The sequence below is a fragment of the Lepidochelys kempii genome, chromosome 4 (genome assembly GCF_965140285.1).
Source record: "Lepidochelys kempii isolate rLepKem1 chromosome 4, rLepKem1.hap1, whole genome shotgun sequence".
In the NCBI taxonomy this organism is placed as follows: Eukaryota; Metazoa; Chordata; order Testudines; family Cheloniidae; genus Lepidochelys; species Lepidochelys kempii.
In genome coordinates this window covers 115,470,355-115,492,767 of record NC_136383.1, presented here as the reverse complement: position 1 = coordinate 115,492,767, position 22,413 = coordinate 115,470,355, and the positions used below count along the sequence as shown (strand labels likewise).

The window sequence follows — 22,413 nt, the reverse complement described above, 5'->3', positions numbered from 1 at the left end:
ACAAAAACAGGAATATACATTCCATCCAGCACAGCTTATTTTACCAGCCATTAAACAAAAGGAAATCTAACGCATTTCTAGCTAGATTACTTACTAATTTAACAGGAGTTGTAAGGCTGCATTCCTGATCTGTTCCCAGCAAAAGCATCACACAGACAGACAGATCCTTTGTTCCCCCTCCTCCATATTTGAAAGTATCTTGTCCCCTCATTGGTCATTTTGGGTCAGGTGCCAGCGAGGTTATCTTAGTTTCTTAACCCTTTGCAGGTGAAAGGGTTTTGCCTCTGGCCAGGAGGGATTCTATAGCACTCTATACAGAAAAGTGGTTACCCTTCCCTTTATATTTATGACAGGGTGGCTGTGCCTGCGGACAGTCAATGTAAACAAACTGTCTTGCAGCCAGCCAGCATATTACCCTGACAGGCCACAGGTTGCCCACCACTGTCTTAGACTCTTTGGACAGGTAGATGCACCCAACTGATGTATATATGGAAGTTCCTTTTATTCCCTCCCAACCTACTTTGACTCTGGTTACAGATGCTTCTGCCCTAGGTTGGGGAACTTACCTGGGGACTCTACAGACTCAAGATCTCTGTCTTGCCAGATGAGAGAGTTGAGACCATTTGTCTAATTTGTCATGCTTTCCTTCCTCATATCGAGGGAAGGAATTTATTAGTTCTCACAAACAACATGGCAGCAGTGTTCGATGTGAACAGACAGGGAGGAACCAGATCTATTTTTCTATGCCAAGAAGCGGTACTGATTTCGGAGTTTTGCATCACCAATTCAATTCACGTCAAAGCCTCCCTCCTTCCGAGTGCCCAGAACATTCTGGCAGATCGATTTAGCAGATATTTCCCCAGTCACCAATAGCAGTGTTTCCAGCCAGATATAGTCAGACTTATTATTCAGACTTGGGGGCAGTCCCCACATAATCCTATTCCCCCTTGGGACTTAAGCTTGGTTGTGACATTCTGTATCCCTATGTTCACCCTTTTAACAAAACTACAATGGATTTTGTACAAAGTATGCCTTGTGAGGTACCATTTGAAAACTCAGAAGTTGCTGATCAGTATTTTCCTGGTAAAATATGTGTGGCAATGTTGTATGTAAAGTTATAAGATGCTACCATATAACATGACTAAGACATATTCCAAGTTTAGGAAATCAGGCACAAACCAGTTCCTCAAAGGGAAAGGGCAAACTAATGCCTCAGCCAGGTGTCAACAAAATCAAATAGACAATCACCTGGTTAAGAGGCCATTCTTCAGCAGGAAAAAGGGTGTGAGCAAGAAGTCAACATTTTGGAAAAGAAACAGCTGGAGGTTCTTATTCCCCAGACCATCCGTCTCTTGACCCTCGGCTGGAGGTAATTTTTCAAAGAAAAAGAATCATAGAATATCAGGGTTGGAAGGGACCTCGAGAACAATAAGAAAGGAGAACAGATGCCCCCAAATACTCCTACCTTTTTCTCTACTCATTGCATCAACAACACCTGAAGGACAAGAAAGTAACAGTGAACTGTGGGGGGGGGAAGTCCCTGGCTGAAAGGAGTCCATCCAGTCAGACTGCTAAAGCATCTGGTGAGAGATTCCTTTGCTTTGAGTTCATTTAGCATGTTAAGTTAGATATTAATTGTTTTACCTTTTATTTTCCTGTAACCAGTTCTGACTTTTATGCCTCATTACTTGTAACCACTTAAAATCTTGTTTTATTGATTTATCTAAACCAGTGTGCTTGGACCGAAGTGTTTGGGAAACTTCATTTGAGATAACAGGATCTGTGCATATCATTTTCTGTTAATGAAATGATGAACTTTATATGCACTTGTATTGTCCAGGAGGGTGCTGGGCGGTACAAAACACACATTTCTGGGGGAAACTCTGGGTCTGGGAGTTTGCGGATATTGCCCTACGGTGTAATTCATGAGTGGCTGGCTATAGCACTCATACAAAATAGCTGGGAGTGATTTACATGCCGGAGGCTGTGTGTGAGCAGACCAGGAGTGGTGGCTCTCATAGCGAAGCAGTGTAGAGGCACACTAGGTTAGAGAATTGAGGGGACACAGCTCTCCATCATAGAATCAAAGAATATCAGGGTTGGAAGGGACCTCAGGAGGTCATCTAGTCCAACCCCCTGCTCAAAGCAGGACCAATCCCTAACTAAATAATCCCAGCCAGGGCTTTGTCAAGCCTGACCTTAAAAACGTCTAAGGAAGGAGATTCTACCACCTCCCTAGGTAACACATTCCAGTGCTTCACTGCCCTCCTAGTGAAAGTTTTTTTCCTAATATCCAACCTAAACCTCCCCCACTGCAACTTGAGACCATTACTCCTCATTCTGTCATCTGCTACCACTGAGAACAGTCTAGATCCATCCTCTTTGGAACCCCCTTTCAGGTAGTTGAAAGCAGCTATCAAATCCCCACTCATTCTTCTCTTCTGCAGACTAAACAATCCCAGTTCCCTCAGCCTCTCCTCATAAGTCATGTGTTCCAGTCCCCTAATCATTTTTGTTGCTCTCCGCTGGACGTTTTCAAATTTTTTCACATCCTTCTTGTAGTGTGGAGCCTAAAACTGGACAGAGTACTCCAGATGAGGCCTCACCAATGTCGAATAGAGAGGAATGATCATGTCCCTCAATCTGCTGGCAATGCCCCTACTTATACATCCCAAAATGCTATTGGCCTTCTTGGCAACAGTGGCACACTGTTGACTCATATCCAGCTTCTCGTCCACTGTAACCCCTAGGTTCTTTTCTGCAGAACTGCTGCCTAGCCATTCGGTCCCTAATCTGTAGCGGTGCATTGGATTCTTCCGTCCTAAGTGCAGGACTCTGCACTTGTCCTTGTTGAACCTCATCAGATTTTTTTTGGCCCAATCCTCTAATTTGTCTAGGTCCCTCTGTATCCTATCCCTACCCTCCAGCGTAGCTACCTGTCCTTGCAGTTTACTGTCATCTGCAAACTTGCTGAGAGTGCAATCCACACCATCCTCCAGATCATTAATGAAGATATTGAACAAAACCAACCCCAGGACCGACCCTTGGGGCACTCAGCTTGATACTGACTGCCAACTAGACATGGAGCCATTGATCACTACCCGTTGAGCCCGACAGTCCAGCTAGCTTTCTATCCACCTTATAGTGCATTCATCCAGCCCATACTTCTTTAACTTGCTGGCAAGAATACTGTGGGAGACTGTGTCAAAAGCTTTACTAAAGTCAAGAAATAACATGTCCACTGCTTTCCCCTCATCCACAGAGCCAGTTATCTCGTCATAGAAGGCAATTAGATTAGTCAGGCATGACTTGCCCTTGGTGAATCCATGCTGACTGTTCCTGATCACTTTCCTCTCATGTAATTGCTTCAGAATTGATTCCTTGAGGACCTGCTCCATGATTTTTCCAGGGACTGAGATGAGGCTGACTGGCCTGTAGTTCCCTGGATCATCCTCCTTCCCTTTTTTAAAGATGGGCATGACATTAGTCTTTTTCCAGTCGTCCGGGACCTCCCCTGATCGCCATGAGTTTTCAAAGATAATGGCCAATGGCTCTGCAATCACATCCGCCAACTCCTTTAGCACTCTCAGATGCAGCATATCCGGCCCCATGGACTTGTGCTTGTCCAGGTTTTCTAAATAGTCCCGAACCACTTCTTTCTCCACAGAGGGCTGGTCACCTTCTCCCCAGGCTGTGCTGCCCAATGCAGTAGTCTGGGAGCTGACCTTGTTCGTGAAGACAGAGGCAAAAAAAGCATTGAGTACATTAACTTTCTCCACATCCTCTGTCACTAGGTTGCCTCCCACATTCAATAAGGGGCCCACACTTTCCTTGACTTTCTTCTTGTTGCTAACATACGTGAAGAAATCCTTCTTGTTACTCTTAAGATCTCTTGCTAGCTGCAACACCAACTGTGATTTGGCCTTCCTGATTTCACTCCTGCATGCCTGAGCAATATTTGTATACTCCTCCCTGGTCATTTGTCCAATCTTCCACTTCTTGTAAGCTTCTTTTTTGTATTTAAGATCAGCAAGGATTTCACTGTTAAGCCAAGCTGGTCGCCTGCCATATTTACTATTCTTTCTACGCATCGGGATGGTTTGTTCCTGCATCCTCAATAAGGATTCTTTAAAATACAGCCAGCTCTCCTGGACTCCTTTCCCCCTCATGTTATTCTCCCAGGGGATCCTACCCATCAGTTCCCTGAGGGAGTCAAAGTCTGCTTTTCTGAAGTCCAGGGTCCGTATTCTGCTGCTCTCATTTCTTCCTTGTGTCAGGATCCTGAACTCGACCATCTCATGGTCACTGCCTTCCAGGTTCCCATCCACTTTTGCTTCCCCTACTAATTCTTTCCTGTTTGTGAGCATCAGGTCGAGAGCAGTTCTTCCCCTAGTTGGTTCCTCCAGCACTTGCACCAGGAAATTGTCCCCTACGCTTTCCAAAAACTTCCTGGATTGTCTATGCACTGCTGTATTGCTCTCCCAGCAGATATCAGGGTGATTGAAGTCTCCCATGAGAACCAGGGCCTGCAATCTAGTAACTTCCGTTAGTTGCCAGAAGAAAGCCTCGTCCACCTCATCTCCCTGGTCCGGTGGTCTATCGCAGTCTCCCAGCACGACATCACCCTTGTTGCTCACACTTCTAAACTTAATCCAGAGACTCTCAGGTTTTTCTGCAGTTTCATACCTGAGCTCTGAGCAGTCATACTGCTCTCTTACATACGGTGCAACTCCCCCACCTTTTCTGCCCTGCCTGTGGTTCCTGAACAGTTTATATCCATCCATGACAGTACTCCGGTCATGTGAGTTATCCCACCAAGTCTCTGTTATTCCAATCACATCATAATTCCTTGACTATGCCAAGACTTCCAGTTCTCCCTGCTTGTTTCCCAGGCTTCTTGCATTTGTGTATAGGCACTTGAGATAACTCGCTGATCATCCCTCTTTCTCAGTATGAGGCAGGAGCCCTCCCCTCTTGCGCTCTCCTGCTTGTCTCCCTCCCAATATCCCACGTCCCCACTTACCTCAGGGCTTTGGTCTCCTTCCCCTGGTAAACCTAGTTTTAAACTCCAGGTTTTACCCTGGATAATGTCACATTGGTGTTACCAAAGCTAATAGCCAGCTATTCAAAGAGTGGACACATCTGTTTGTTGCTTCATCTTTCCGTGAAGGTTGCCTTTTTGGTGGCAGGAGAATAGGAGAATCGAGAGCCAGGTATCTGACCCACTGTATACAGTTGTTTACAAGGACTTAAGCCCTCATTCCATATTTCTCACCAAAGTCATTTCTCACATGTCTATCAGGCAATATTTCTTTCCTAAGCTTCATGCTTGGGAGGATGAGGAGAAATTACATACATTGGATGTTTGGAGAGCATCAGTGTTTTACTTGGATGGCACTAAACCATTTGGGACATCCTCACAACTGTTCATGGCAGTCATAGACAGGATGAAGGGCCTTCCAGTCTCATCTCAAAGAATCTCATCATGGATTTCCTCCTGTATATGTTTGTGGCATGACATGGCCAGTGTACCTGCCAAACAGGGTGCTAGTGTATTCAATTAGATCGCATACGGCCTCTGCAGGTTTTCTGGCTCAAGTGCCTCTACTGCACATTTGTAGAGCTGCAACTTGGTCATTGGAACAGACTTTTGCTTCTCACTATGCCATTTGTCAACAGTCAGATGTCCGATTTGGATGCATAGTTCTTCATTCTTTATTCAGGTAGACTCTGATCCCACCTCCAGATTGAACGGCTTGTGAGTTATCTGAAGTGGGATCGAGATGTGTAATCACTCAAAAAAGAAGAAATAGTTACTAACCCGTTCTGTAACTGTTGTTCTTCAAGATTTGTTGCTCATGTGCATTCCACAACCCACCCTTCTTTTCCTCTATATCAGAGTCTGTCTGATAAGAAGGAACTGAAGGGGGTTTGGGTGTAGCAGCAGAGGGTACGTGCACCACCCTAATGGGGAAAAATCTCTGCTAGTGCACTGGGCATGCACACACCGGAAGTGGTATGGACATATGCAACACATCTTGAAGAACAGTTACAGAACAGGTTAGTAACCATTTTTTCCTTATACCTAGGAAGCCATCTACTAAAATGCAGACCCAAGCCATCTTCTCAAAGGCACAGTGCCTAATGGAATTTTACCGTCAGCTCGAGGACTCCTGAGTTAGTTCTGAGTGATGATTTGTGCCCATACTCTCTCTTGATAGGATCAACTTTGGCCATTTGCTAAAGCATTGTGAACCATAGTTCTCAAGTAGTTGCACTTAAAATGCTTCTTTTACGTCAAAAGATTCTGCTAGTTTTAAAAAAATGTTTCTTGTACTTAAAAAAAATAATTATCAATTCTATTAGTATTCCTGAATCTCTTTTAAACTAATGTGCACACAGTATGTCTGTCAATAAAAGGCTTTTTAATAGGATAACTGAGTATTTGTCTTACCCCAAAGTGCTTAAGGCAAAGGCTTCAAAAATGTAGAACTCTGAACTGGACCTGAATGGAAGGAAAGATTGGCCCAAAGAAATATACCAGATGAGCATCACTGGTAGCTGAAGGATATCTGGAGCAGTAGCTGATGTCACAGAGATCCTGTGTACAGCTTCTTTATTAAGCAAACTGGCCAAAGAACTGATGGGAATGTTCAGAAGATATCACTTTTTACTTAGAAGTTGGTGGTGAATGGTATCCAGTAAGAAGCCTGGCTGACACTTTGCATCTTTGTTTTTGCTCTTAAGGGTCAAAACCTTAACTTCCATCAGTTTGGAGAAAGGGAGATAAGGGCGAGGATCCTGCAAGATTGCAAGAGGATCCTGCAATCCTTAGAGATTGATTATATTAAATGTACCCTTTGAAATATTTGTGACAAAGCTTTACAGTGTAGTTTTTCAAAGAAGGCCCTGAGCACAGTAGCATAAATAATGACAGTTTTGCTTGTCTAAATTATACTAATAGCTATCTATAAAATTCTAAATTCAAAAGCCAGTGTACAATTACTTATATCTGTTTTGATGCAGAATTTAATGAACTAAAAGATGCTTGGTTATGATATCTTAAAAGTAAAATCAGTTTCTCTTCTGCTGATTTTCTGTCATATTACACCATTTTTATTTGTGAGCCCTATATCATGCACCACCCTGTTACCAGGTTGTGTTACAGTTTTAGGTCACAGTCTCTTCCACTGAAGTCAGTCTAGTCCTGGGGCTAGATTCATAAAGGGGGGACTAAGGCATACCTACACTCCCCTGTTTCCCCCCCCACACACACACACCCCGATGTGAATATCAGTGTGCACTAAAATGCTGCAGTGTAATTCCCTGTGTGGACGCTGTGGGTGCAGACTTAAAAGTCCATAGTTCACACTAATGTAGTCCTCTTCAAAAGGGGTTATATGTGAACTAGGGAAATTTAAATTCATGCCCACACAGGGACAGGGCAGTACTTAGTCCGCACTGCTATTTACACCCATGTAATCTAAATTGTGGGGCAGTGTAGACGTACCCTTAGGCTCTGCACCACTTAGCCTAACTTTCAGACGCCCTGCCACCAAATGGAATTTACAACCCCAAGCTAGGCTCCCAGGCTTCCTCTGCAATGCATAGGGAGAGTTAGATGCCTGAAAAAGAGATTCACAGAAGTCAACAAGCTGAGTGAGAAGCTGCCTAAGCTAGCCAGTAGTAAATGTAGAGGGCGGAGGGTGACCTAAACCCCACCCTCCTCAGGGAATCAGATGCCTATGTCCAGGCCACATCGTGGGTCAGTACTCCAGCTACTGGGGTATTAAGTAAAAGGGAGGCACCAACACCACCAGGTGGAGCCCTGTAAGTGCAATAGGCATGGGGAGACCCTCCTTTGTGAATCCCATCGGGGTTAGGCGTAAGTTAGGCACTGAGCTGCTTGACAGTGTCAGAACTGAGGCAGCATGCCGACTAGTGCACATGCCTACTAGCAAAAATTTACGTACCTAGGGGACTTTACAATGGAAACTGAGATGCCTACAGAGTTAGGTGGCAGCAGAGCAGGGGATTTTGTGAATGCAAGTGACCCCTAACTGTTGGACTTAGGTGCGTAAGGGGGCAGTTAGGTTCCTGAGTCCCCCTTGTGATTCCTGCCCCTGCTGATTTCAGTGGGAACAAATAGTCACCTCATTGTTTTCACATGCTAAGTTCTGATTTAACTAAGATTTAAGCACATGCTTAACTTTATACACTGTGGGTAGTCCTATTGACTTTACCTGCTTTTTCCCATGCATTATGACTAGTTCCACTGAAGTCAAGTTAAGCATATGTATGTGCAAGTCTTTTCAGATTGGGGCTGGAGTGTGTAAACTTGGATTCAAAAGTTCATAATGAACTTCAGAAAAAAATCAAAACATTTCATTACTGAATGTGTTATGTGACTGGAAATGTTATCATTTTTAAAAATCTATTTGAGTCAAGAATATTTTATATTAAATGAGTTTCAATTGTGAGAACAGAGGGAAAAGAAAAAATATGTCTTACAAAAAGACACAAATGAAGTTTAATGCAGTTACTGAAAAGTTGCAAAAATGGAGTCTTTTCAACAACAACAGTAAAGGCCAATTATTGCAAATACATATTTTGACCAGTTTGCTTTTATCTCTCAAGCAAAACATCCCCCACAATTGCTGTGGGGTTTGTATTTTAGTCAGTGAGGTTTGGATGGTTGTGTGAAAATATAAATGTTAAGGAAAGTTATGATTGGAGTTGGACAACAAACATGAAAAAACAAATTGGGAAGGTCTATTAAAATCAGATGTTGCCTCTATTTTTTTCTTATTGAATGTGCTTGTTGCCAGAAACAGAGAGAGAGAGAGAGTGAGTGAATATAAGCAGACGAGTAGAGCTGAAAATTTAGACTGTTTTGACTATGTGAGATCTTCCATTTATTTGGTCTAGAGTTCAGGATGTGTTCTTTGAGCCCTTTAATTGTCATTGCTTACAGTGCATTCTCATAAAATGTCTGTATAGTTTGTGTACACATAGGTAGCAAACTAATCTATTCTGTTAAGACATTTAAAAATCCCACAAAAGCTAATTGTATGCATTATTACCATTAATTCAAAATGTACTCTACTTTTTTTAAAGTTCCTAAGTTTCTGTTTCAAGTAATCTATTAAATAAAGCAGTTTCTGTCTTCAAATTTTATATTTTTAGCAATTCATAGAATGATTCTACCTATACACTTAAGTAATCATTACACAGATTTTTGTCTGATAAAGATTGTATCTTTTGGCTTTAGAAAACATAAAATATATTCTGAAGCTGTGAAAGTGTTGGGGTTTTTTTGTTTGTTTTTTGCACAGTTCTAGAGTTTGGTTTAAGTACAATGCTAAGTTTCTAATGTATAGCAAAACAACCAGTGACCCACATCCTATAAGATACTGAGTGTTCTCAGTGCTCACTGAAGTCAGTGGAAGCACTGATAGTGTTTAAGTAATTTACCAGGATTAGGACCTAATTTTACCATCCTCTGTCTAGTAAAACTAAATTTAAAATCAAAACGCTAGTAACAATTGCACTCTTCTTAAAAATGGCCTATCCAGCATGTGTTTTTCCAAAATCTTCTAGATCCTATTTTGAACTGCTCATTTTTAAGAACAGTATTGCAAAATGTTCTTCACTGACGTAAGTTGAAACTGACTTAAATTCCCCCAAACCTCAGCCCACCTTTATATTGTAAAATAGAAAAAAATGAAAATGATCAGATGCAGCTGCAGAATATATTTTAAAAGTTGTAGTATTTAAAATATGAACTGAGAGTAATAAAAATCGACATCAGTGAGATAATTTTTGAACCTTGTACAATGTATAAAAATAGATGCTTAATAAAGTAAAATTATAAAATGAATAATGTTTCATTCCAAAATAAACTTTCTTTCTTATTATATTAGAGAGTGTTTTTAAAATGTCTTTTGGTTTTTTTGGTCATTTTGATACTGTGTAAAATGAAATGTTTTTTTCTATAAAACTGGTAATAGTTTATTAGCTATTGCATCTTAATACAAATGATAAATAATCAGATGATTTCTTTTATCACTACTGGATACTGTCTTTGCAATGGTTAATATAAATTTTGCAGGCATGTGTTTAGATTTTATTTTTTTGGCTTTCCCCAAACAGAAAATATTTGAATGTTCACTAGGTGTATGGAGAAATACATAATAAACACTTTACGAGTACTTTTTTTTTTTTTTTTACTGTTTAAAGTTTCATGCCTTATTTACTTTGAAGGAGACCACAATGGAAGAAAGGAATGTGATTTAAGATAATAGAATTCTGAAGTATGGTTTTGGATTTAACTTGGAATTTGAATAATTTTGTTGGCAGAGGTCCTTGTGCTCCATATTGTGTCCTCGTATGTATGTAGAACCAAGAACTGACTTCTGGAACATCCACATATCTCTTTTTTACAGGGATTACTTTTTTCACAGTCAAACTGCATTGGGCTTGGTTTTTGTGTTTTGTTTTTTAAAATAAAACTTGTTTTGTAACATTTCTGTCATAGGAGAAATATTGTTATAGAACAAACATCTGTGATACAATATGTAAATTACATTATTAATAAGGTAGTTCTGAATTATGCTCTACCTTTTAGACTTTCCCTATGGATTGTTGTTGTTGTTGAAGGTGTAATCCTTTTGCTGATGTAAAGCAAAAACCAAACAAGGTAACAATTTTCATGAGATTAGAGGTAGCCAGGCTGACTGTCTCCTGGCTTTCTGTTACCCCATTTAAGCGCAGGGCCACCCATGTCCTATTGTTTAGATATTACTTGCTCTTTTGGGTTTCAGATTACAAGACCAATTGATCTGTATGACCTATTTTAGGAACTTCAACATTGCAGTGGAAACCTAAACCAAATGTATATCTTCAAGAAACAAATCATCTGAAAACTGGGCAGTTGTCATTTTGATGTAATGTACCTTTTTCAGGAAATTCATATAGGACAGTACCACGTGATGGACTAGAAATAATCAGCCACCAAAAACTATTAGAATGGTGTGAAGCCAGTATTATTTGAACCAGGAAATTCAGAATTGAAGTTGAACATTTGGGTTTAATCTTCATCATATGTCCTGTACTTAGGAATTGCAGCATATATAGTATGGCATATTGTATACTGACCTCAGGCTCCTGAAATGTATAGCTAGAAGTCCTGGAAACGAGTTTGAGAGTCAGCCCTGAATCTCAGCTTCTAAATTGTAAATTTGTGTATTATATGTGCATTTCCTGAAGTGCCTCATAGTAGAGCTTTTGCCTGCTCATCTTAAACTCCCTTCTTAACTTTCATTCCTTGCAAGATGCCAGTATCTGAACCAAGGGATTCTGTAGAACCCATGTGCACCTTTTTGTATTCTTTTCACCACACAGCCAAAAAGACATTGTGCTCAGATACACTTCAGCATTTCTGAGCCACTCACTTCATCAGCTTAAAAAAAAATCCCCATGCAAAATGTGCAGTTTGTGTTTAGTCCTCAATCCTGCAGAGTGTTACACGTGCGGACCGGGGTGTGCTCAGGGATTTAAATGTGACTACTGTGGGGGGGAGGGCACTTTAAACACCACCCCCACAGTGTCTCCGGGCCCTGCTGCCTCTCTCACCCCACTGGTTCTCGCTGCCTCCCCCTACCCCCATTGTCCCGGGCTCCAAACACTTACTGGAGACTGCGGGCGAGGAATGGCGCTTAGTAGGGTTGCCAATTTTGTTTGGACATATTCCTGGAGATTTCATTTCATGATATAATCTTTAATTAAAAAATCATCTTTAATTCCTGGAGACTCCATGACAATCCTGGAGGCTTGGCAACCCTAGGGTTCAGCTGGCTTCCCGGGCCCCCTCTCACTGAACTTTGCTGTCAGCCCAGCTTCCCTGCTCTGGGCGCCATCTAGTGGGGTTCAGGGGCAGCACTAGCTGCCGTGCCTTTCCCAGGCATGTCTCCTGCTGTGCTCAGCCCGACTTCCACCCTGGCAGAAAGGGGGGAGGAGGAGCTCAGGGAAGGGAACCCTGGGGCGGGGCCCAGGGCAGAAGCTGCGGATGATGGTGGAGATGATTACTGGGAGGGCCTGTGCCCCTGCTTGCCCCCCTTTGTGCACCCCTCTGTGTGCAGACTCAGTGGGGCTACCATGCTTAATCACATGTGTAACTTTTTGGCAGGATCTGGGCTTTACTATGAACCTTTGAAAGTGGCACTCTATGAAATCAGTATCAGTTCTCACTGACAGACTTTTCAGTGAGAGCTATTTAGCTATATCCTTGCCAAATGTCCTCTAGTTCTAACTTTTCCTGCTATTTAGTAAAAAGAAAAGTAAAAAAAATAGTAAAATAGTAAATAAAAAAATAGAAAAAAATTTAGTAAAAATTCAATTGGTTAGTCTCTAAGGTGCCACAAGTACTCCTTTTATTTTTGCGAATACAGACGAACACGGCTGCTACTCTGAAACCTGCTATTTAGTAGTTTTTAAAACGAAATAAAACAAAACAAGAATTTTTTTTTAATTATGGAAAAAGTTCATTGGTTTTAACTCCCCTTGTACTCTTAAATTTTGAATACGTTTCGCTCCAAATTCCCAGAAAAGTTCACCTTTGAGTAGAGGCCAGATTTGGAAAATTTCAGCCAACAAGGTGAAAGTTTTGGAAGTTTAGGTTACAGGGTTTTATAATGGAAACATGTATGCAAGCTTAATTATAGCTGTTGGTACATCTCCCACTTCTACGGAGGCTGTAGCTTTTCATGTTTGAGCCAGGCAGTGTCTGTATATCTTTTGGCTGCTGTTTGAAAGTCACAAATCCTTCTAAAATGTGTTCTGTTGACAGTCAACGGATGTGTTTGAACTAACAAAAATTCCACTGTAGAAAACAAAATAATAATAACAAAGTTTTATAAATATAGCAGTTTTTTTAAAACCTTACATCGTTTGCTTACTCAGCAAGAGGGGTTAGTGGTAAATGCAAAGAAGCTTCTGTGAATCTTTACGTGGGATCTATTGGGTGCTCAAAACTATTGAAAATCAGGACTGTTGTTTAGGTGTCTAAATATGGAGTTAGAGCTTAACTTTTAGGATTCCTTTAAAAAAAAAAGACAGCACCTTGGCTTTAGATTTTAACTTCTGTTAAAACTTAAGTTAAAAAGCATACATGTTACATATATGTTACAGAAAACTTATGTAAAAGCTGTTCTATAGTGCATCACTGTAAGGTATTTTAAAGTTTTTTGGGTTTTGTTTTGTTTTTTTTACAAACTGCATCTCAAAAAGTTTTAAAGTTAACGTATAGTTAGCAACTTCATACAGCAGGAAATAGTGTTTTATTGTTCAGATGGAAGTGTAAACTTGACAAAATGCCACATTTGTTCAGTGAAAATAATTATTCAGTACTGCAGAATTTCCCTACAATATGTCATAGAAATACTCCAATCACTTTAATCATAAACCATGCTGCTGCTTCTTGCAGTGGTAAATTTATGCAAATTGGAGCATACAGTTTCATGAGTGCTTGTTGCAAGTAGAACAGAAATTTTATATCTATTGCTGAGATACGAAAATGATACAAGTCAAGTTGTTCAGCCTGATTTGTATGTGTCTTTTGAAGGTGTTTCTTAGCAAATGTTCTCCTGTTTATCTCTTTTCATTTATTAAAAGTATCCCACTTTGAAAAATACAAAAATAAAAATGTATGTACCACTGCTATTCAAATATAAATAAAGTTGTGCATGCCACCTGTGATAGCAGATGGCAACCGTTCACAGCTTCCTTTCTGTTGGACTTGCACTAAAAGCAACATTTGTTCTCATGTTTTTAATAATAACTAGATTCATTATTTTTTAAAAACTAAATACGTGTGCATTCAAGATGCTGTCTAAATGAAGATACAACTTTTAAAGTATATAAAGCTTGGGACCTAAAGTTAAAAAAATGCCATATTAAAACTACAAATGTGAATGTACTCTACAGAGAATCTTTGATACTGGCATGACACTGAAACTTTCTGTTGCCATCTAGTGGATGCTTTATGTATCACAATTCTGAATTTTCATTTAACTCTTGTCTAGAGGATCAAGAGTCAAGCATTTTCTCTCTAATAGGATTACATGAGAGAATTTTTAAATATTACTGTGATTTGGGTGCTTAGTTTTGTGGTGTTTTAAGATTAGACTGGGTTGCAATTTGTGATATAAGTTATTATTGGAAGTTTATTTTTCTTTATAGATATTAGAAATGCTTAATCCTACTCTATTTCTATATTCGATTAAAAAAAAATCTTACCCCAACCATAGCAGGATAAAAAAACTAAATTTAAATTTAAAAATGTAATTTGCAAGGTGCGAGCCTGCAGCAGAATTTTATTACTCTAGTACCCTACTTTAAATTGTTGATTTGATAATGTTGTATATGTTTGGTAATGACTGATTTAGAGACTTCGTCTCTCAAGTAATAGTGCAGCAGATACACAGCTGAAAGAGGAGGTAGCATCATGGCATCTTCAGTGAGGGGCCCTCAACTCTGTAACTCTGTTGCCACCTTTTTGGTCCAACAGGGCCTACATTTGTTGAATGCCATGATGGTCTATAAGGCCTGACTAACTTCCCAGATATCTCCTGGAGGGCAGGACAAGATTAAGTCATTGGCACTACAGTTTCATGTCTAGGGCTGCAGTTTCTGGAGTCTTGTGATGTTGGAATCTGAGCTTTCATTTAAAAAAAGTAGTTTCTTAGCCCTCAGAATGGCAGAGAAAAGCTTGAAAATGTGACATTAGTGTAACTGGTGTAGTAATATCTATCTGGCCGCGTCTACACTATAGGGACTAGAGCAGTATAGCTATGGCATCATGGTAATGCCGGCATAACCCTGTAGCATAGGTACAGCCTACACCTACGTAAAGGGTTTTTACATTGCTGTAGGAACACTTCCCGAGGGATGGCAGCTGAGTGGATGGAAGCATGCTTTCGTAAACCTCGCTGTGTCTACCCCAGCGGTGGAATTCATCATAGTTATTCTCATAAGTATGGATTTTTCAACCCCTGGAGCTCCATAGCTATGTTGTCCTAATCTTTAAGTGTAGACCAGGTCTGAATCTGCTGTCAGCGAGAAACAATAACTCTCAGAGGTGTAAATTCTTTTGTGCAACTCAGTGAGGTGTTAGCTACACCTGTAATTTGTGGGGGTCCCACCACTAATGCTACAATAGGGGACTCTTTTTGTGTAGCAGGAGGAAAAGAGTGCAATGGGCCCAGCTCACCTACCTAAGCTGATGCATCCCAGCTGCTGGGATATGTACAATGGGAACCCCCCCTCCCCCCCCCGGCTGCCACTCCCTACCTCTCCAATGTGTGAAGAAGGCTACTACTGCTATTCCTGGGGGAATAGCACTGTGTTTTGTGGGGAGGGAATCTTATTTATGGTGGATGAACAAATTATAGCGGATATTCAGTAGGCTGAAGGGGAATGGACTTATGGAGTTTCATGGGTATTTTTCTATGATAGTTTCTTTGTGATATAAAATAAACATAGTACATAAAGCATTGGCTAGGTGTTTGAAAAAGTAAGTAAAATGTCTAGTCCCTTCTAGTGAAACTTTTTCTTTTCACAGTGACCTGTCTGGGTCAATGTATGCCTATGGCAATGACCAGCTGAGCACATGTCAATAGAACACTGCGGAGGCAAGTGAGAAAAGGCAAAAAGAAACAGCATCAGTACATGGCCACAGAGGGGATGCCGTTAGGATTTAAGGAAAGGGGGAAAAACTCTTTTCTGGTGCAAGTCCTGGGAAATAAAAGCCTGATGTGAGTGGAGGCATAACGATGTCAGTCTGAGTCCAAATTCATGGAAATAATGTTACAAATGGAGGAGAGGCAAAGTAGTGTCAATGCAATTTAAAATGTGAGAAGAGAATTTCAGCACAGATAGAATACTTTGCATGCAAACGGCTGAAATACTTCTCTTACCACAGCTTTCTTGCTTGTAATCTAGACTTCTGTTTATGTGAACCATTCCTAACTAAAGTTTGGAAGGACACTTTCATCATGCAGTAATGTTGGCCACTGAGAGAGATTTATATATTTGTGCTAATCTGCCCCTTTTTGACTTTACTGTTTATTTTTACATGTTAATTTAAATGTGAAATATGTCACTATTTTACATTTCTACTCTTTGTTTTCTGAAACAATTTCTTGCTGCCTGTTCAATAATGGTTTTTCTGTGCAGACACTGTATAGAAATACTAATTTGGGAATATATTTTGTTTTTATATTTTGTTCTAATGAATATACTGTATATATAAAATACATGTCACACCATATGGAGTGGGAGGCAAGGAAAAGAGGGCATACAGAAAACAAATTCAAATAAAGATGAGAAGAAAACCACCTGGAAATCCCACACATTTGTAGAAGAGTTTGCCTGGTTCCCCTTCGGGCCCTATTATCCAAGTTACTACTCCAGGTTACTTCTCCTTTGACAACTCATTTTAATAATAAACAGGGTGAAACCCAGCCCCATTGAAGCCAGTAGCAAAAATTCCCTTTGACTTCAGTGTGGCCAGTATTTTGCCCTCTATTTACTACATGGAAAGCCTTAGAAATTAAACCAGGGGAAAATCTTATCTAAAATTATGAATTGTAAGAAGGGGCAATTGGAGAAGGAAGGGGGTAGAGAGCGTAAGGTTTTTTAAAAAAAATACATGCATGTTTTTATGTGTAGTGAGGTACAACTAAATTACTTACATAGTTACACAAATAAGCAAGCTTTCTTCCTAAACTCATGGCAGCCTGGTCTCTCTAAAGTATGCTCATATCTGATCCATGTCTTTGGCCTCTCCCTTTATCATCTTCCATCCACAATCATTGCAAAGGCCATCCTACCAATGTAACTCTTAGGTCTCTACTGCACATGTCCATAGCAGCGTAGCCTAGCCTCTCTCAACTTGTTTTCAATTGCAGCAACCCTCATTAAACCCTTCACAACCATTTCATTTCCTACGGTTTGACCATTTCAACATCTTCATTTCCTGGTGGAACATACTGGTTTGATTTCTTGTGACTGGCCAGATCTCTGTTCTGTATGTTAGATTGTGGTCAATAGCAGTTTTATACACTCAACCTTTATACTGGCATCTTTTTATCACAGTAAATTGGGGTCCATTGCCACCATTTGATCCAAAAGATTTAGTACAATACCAGGCATCAGTCAAGAGGGCCACATTATCAGCAACCATTGATCCTAGGTATTTACATTATTTCACTCTTCTAAGCTCTCTGCCTGTAATATTATTTTGATGGTCTGCCTCTGTCAGTTACCATAGCCTCAGTCTTACCAATGTTCAGTCTAAGTCAGGCCTGCTCAAAACTGTGTTGCCACTGTTCAGAGTTGGTTTACACAGTCTCACGATCTTCCTTACATATCAGTAGGTCATCATCAAACAACAAATTTCAAGGTAGCTCTTCATATAGTTTCACTTATCACCTCCAAGACACCCACAAATAAAAAAGGGCTCAATACTAACCCCATGTGCAGTACAACATTTACTAGAAATTCTCTGCTGTACCCTATTTGGTTTTGATTACAGTAGTCACACCATCACACACATCCTGGATAAGATGGACATATCCTTCTGGCACACACCTCTGTTGCAAACTCCACCAAAGTAATTCTTTTGGTACATGATTATATGCCTTCTCCAAGTCTACCAAGACCATGTCCAAGTGCTGTCTGTTTTCTCTGAACTTCTCTAAGAGGATTCAAATAGCAAACATGGCATCAATTATATTCCTTCCCAGCATAAGTCCTTACTAACACTTCCAAATTTCAACTGTTTCACTCAGGCACTTTTCAATAATCTCCCATATTTTTGTAGCATGGGATGTCAGCTTAATTATCACTCAGTTAACACACAGAATATTATTGCTTGTATTTTTAAAAATGGGCACCATAAAGCTTTTACCCCATTCATCCAGCATTTTCTCTCTTTTAAAAATATAATTGAATGGATTTGTAAAATACTTGATGCCTTCTGTTCCCAGTGACTTCAGCGCATCCACCGGTACTTCATCTGATGCAGATGCCTTTCCCCTTTTTCATTTTTCTTAGTGCCTCTGCAACCTTTTCTTCCTCTATGTAATCTATCACACCCCAGTTCTCAGTTCCTTCCTTAGGTTTACCTTATTGATCGCTCCAAATAATCGCCCCAAACTTTGATTCACCATTGTTTGCAATATACCATGTTCATTTCTAATATAAGTAAACTCATTCACATCCTTTTTCGTTTTCTCTCTTGCCTTAGAAAGTTTGTAGATGGCTTTTTCTCCCTCATATCCACCTAGTCAGTTATTTAGCTCTTCACAGGCCAAATTTTTAACTTTCACAACTTTTTTTTTTTTTTTTGCCTCCATACATTCCATCTTATCACTCACTGCTTACGCCCACTGGCCTGACATTTTTTAAAAGTTACCTTTTTCTTCTCAACAGATTATTTAACTTAGAGTCCACCTCCATGTCTCCCTTTGTTTTCTTTGAACATTGGTTTCATCACTCCTAGGACTTCATGTGCCATTTCCAGCAATATTGTTTTTAGTTTGTACCAGTTATCATTTTCAGATCCCTGTGTGTAATCAGGAAATCTACACATTACTTCCTGTTTTAAAGATTTTTTTCATTCCCATCTTTGTTTCCCCCACTTAGACCTTTCCGATGCCCAGAGATTCAGATGTTTCAGAATGCAGAATCCTCAGAAGTCCATAAGAAGAAGTCTGTGCTGATTCACAGTACTCTCATCGCGTATTACAGTTCTTCTGGTTAAAAAGAGATCAATGTGAGACACTGGCATAAGTCAGAGGAGAGAAAACCAGAGTGTGTTTGTAATCACCATGTTCAGTGCCAGACAAGTCTGTAGGACCCCTTGGGGTTTCTGGTTCTTGTGCTATGCCCTCACGGCCTGTTTCATATCCAGCCTGTTCTAGTGCATACATTTACCTCTGCTCTCAGGATTATCTTCTTGTTGAGTGATATGTTTCCAATAAGACACACCTCCTCATCAAAAAACTCCTCTTTTACCTTTTGATCCTCTTCTAACTGTGGTGCGCACCCACTGACTATATGGAGAGTTACCTCTTCCCAACTCCGTTTAATGCTTATCAGTTGGTCTGACTGTCTGATAACTTCTATCACATGTTTCTGGATGGTTCCATCCAGAAAAACTCCAGCACCATTTCAGGAAGTTGAACTCCCTGAATAGTAGATTTTGTCTGAAGTTTGACCTTCCCATTAAGTCTCTTGTACACATGCCACATTTACTCTCTTCCTCTTTAAGACCACACAAAGCTCCAAGCTTCTTCCAGTCAGCATTTCTACATTCCAGCTTGCATATTTCAGCTTACTCACTCCCTTTAACTTTAGCATCCCTTAACCAATTACAACAGCCAGGCAAGGCTGTTGCACTTTGCTTGCAGGGAATGCCCTAACTCTGAGGTACACTTGTCATGGACATCAGTGCTCATGAGCGTATCTAATGCACAAGCTTTACAGGTTGGCTGTCCAATGCTGACAACTTTGGAACTTTGAAATCAGAGTTTTCCTTGTAAATGAGCTGCCTACTGAGACTACTGGAGCCCACCTGCTCCAACAAGATTTATTTTAAGGTGGTCTTTATTCACCTTGACATCCTCGTCATAGGGCATTTTTCAGAGGTAGCCATGCCACCAGCTACCCCATCATGGCCTGATATTTATTTTCAACCAAATGTCATAATTCTGCATTTGTAACAACATAATTTGCTGTACTCTGTAAAATTCCTAGCAAATTTTTGTACACTGAATAATTAATACCATTTTTTTTAACATACCTCAGAGAGATTTTTGGTTTCTCCTTTGAAAACTTTCTTTGTTCTACATAGTCATTGTATACATGTAAAAAATGTTTTTAAAGATACTGAGCCATATTTTAGGCTCAGTAAGGGAATCACATTGGGGATTTCACTCCTTGGGCTAACAAAGGCTGTATTTCTGAGACTTCTTCCTTTCTCTGTGCCAAATTGCATCTTGTGTGGTACCAGCCTCTTTAAACCCAGACTTAAAAGTTGTTAAAAGGCATTGAAGTCTCATAAAAGGTTGTTCATCGTTCCCTTTAAGTGATCTTTGGGCGAGTGTAAAGATAATATAGAGGAAAATGTATGGACTAATGACAGGAGGAGTGTAAAATGGAGAGGTGGGTGGAAAAACAGTTTCCCCTCTGCATGCACATGCACTCAGATATGTTCAAATTCTGCAATTGATCATGAAATGGTTGTGAGGAGTTACTTGATAGGCTTAAGTTTTTTGGTTGAGGTGGAGCAGGGATTAGTCAGTCTGGATAATAAAGCAGTCACTGCAAAAATAGGTGAAAATATTCAGATAAATAATATTGATCAGTTTGCTTCCCTTTTTTGGTGGACATGGGTAATATAGCTGCTATGAGGTTCCTTCTTACAATTGAACTCAAATTTTTGGGTCAAGTTTTCTGTTTTATAAAGCATTTATGTATAATTTGGTATTTTATTTTTGTAAAAATCCTTTTTTTTTAAGGAACCTGTTTTCTAAAATGTGTGCTTGATCATTGCCTGCCAACATTCAGTTTACATTTAGTGATTAAGTATATACTTCACGTAATCGCCTTTTGAATACAGTGCTTTTTTCTGTTCAAGCTGGACCCTCACTTAAACTTTTCTCCCTTATACGATTTTTATGCATTGGCTACATATATAATAAAAATGAGAATCTTATTGCAACGGGGAATCTGTATAAATAACTTAGAGCTCTGTGTAGCCTTTATAATTATAGTCTCGAATTACAAAATAGGTCGTAGTTTAGTATATAGTTCAAGTGCACAAGACATACTGATATTTGTACATTTAAAATGGAACAGAAAAGAGAAATATATTAAAAATCCATTTTAGCTGATTGTGGAGTTAACATTTTTACTTTACTTTCCTATTTAGATTACTAATATTGGGAAACTGAAAGATTTTCTTCTGCAACACAGAAAGAATTACATTAATGCTTACAGGTAAGTCTGTATTGTGTTTAAATAGTCTCTATGTTTTAAAACTTGATTTTTCAAATGTATAAAACGATTCCACTAAAATTTCATGAGCACACTGACATGATTTAAAACAAAATATACAGTTTGCTGATCAATTTCATACCAGATCATATGCCATTCAGGATAAGCTAGATTTGTTGCCTACTACTAAGGCTATGTCTGCATAGCAGCTGGGAGATATACAGGCACTAGCTGCTCAAGCTAGTGCACTAAAAATAGCCGTGTGACCAGGACAGTGCAGGTAGCAACTCAGGCTAGCCACCTGAGTATAACATTGCCTGCGATCCTAGGTTTCTTCTCCGTCGGCTAGCTTGAGCCACTGCCTGTGCCATCCCTGCCGCACTGCTCTTTTAGTGCACCAGCTCCACAGAGCAAGTATGTGCACCTCTACTCGAGCTGGGAATTACGCCTCCCAGTTGTGCTGTAGACATGCCCGAAGTGATCGGTGGAAAGCCTGAGCAGATCGATGATGAATGGCATGGGATAAGGATTTTCAAACTCTGGGAAGTGAATTCCAGAACTTAGGGACCTCATTGAGAACACCATATTGGAATACCACTATCTCTGAATTTCTTTCCTTTCCTACATGGAAATTTTGAGGAGTCAATTCTGCATGCTTGAACTTACGGGGAGAATATATTTGGTTTTGTGACAGTAAAACCATCCTTACTTAAGTCAATGTAGGAAACATTTGACATTCTTGAATTTATTTGCTGCCTGAGGAGCAGGTGTCTTGTCTGTTTCAATCCTTTGTCTGTTTACAAGATTGGCGCTGGTATGAAAAGCTAAGGGGTGCTGTAGCATGCACACTTAGGCTATGTCTACACTGTGAGATAGGGGTGTGATTCCCAGCTGGCGTACACATAGTCACACTAGAGCTAGCGCAGGTTCAGGTGGTTTTGTACTTGGCATTGCTAAGTTGTGCCACTGTTGTCTGTGCTACCACAGCTACGCTACTATTTGTACTTGCTCGAGCTCTCATCGAGCTATGTCAGCCTGAACTGGGAATCAGACCTCTTGCTTGTAAGTTGACTGTAGCCTTACATCTACCATCCCAGCAAACTTAGCATTTTCTGTTTCTTGGTAGGTCACAGTCTAAGGCCTGAGGTTTTAATATTGACGCAACCTGAAATTTGGAGTTCTCAGTCCAAATAATCTGTAGGAAACATTTAAAAACAGGAAAATGTAATCTTTAGGGACGCTTTTTGATACCTGTCAACCTTAATAAGTGTATCGATATGTATTTACACACTGTGAACAACATTCCACTCCATGGAAAACTAGTGTGGAGAGTGTAGAGGAAAGGTCTCCTGT

The 22,413-nt window shown here is 40.1% G+C and overlaps 1 protein-coding gene across 6 annotated transcripts in view; it reads left to right on the top strand.

The window, feature by feature from the left end:
- Window positions 1-22,413, top strand: part of STX18 (syntaxin 18) — a 118,397-nt gene that overhangs the window by 33,680 nt on the left and 62,304 nt on the right. For 5 of the 6 annotated variants that reach the window (XM_073342518.1, XM_073342517.1, XM_073342516.1 and 2 more), the window contains one exon: window positions 20,996-21,063. The exons of the other annotated variant lie outside the window; for it this stretch is intronic. In XM_073342518.1, the coding sequence (XP_073198619.1) occupies window positions 20,996-21,063 (68 nt within the window). Of the gene's footprint in view, window positions 1-20,995; window positions 21,064-22,413 lie in introns of those variants that run through there. 6 annotated transcript variants of the gene reach the window in all.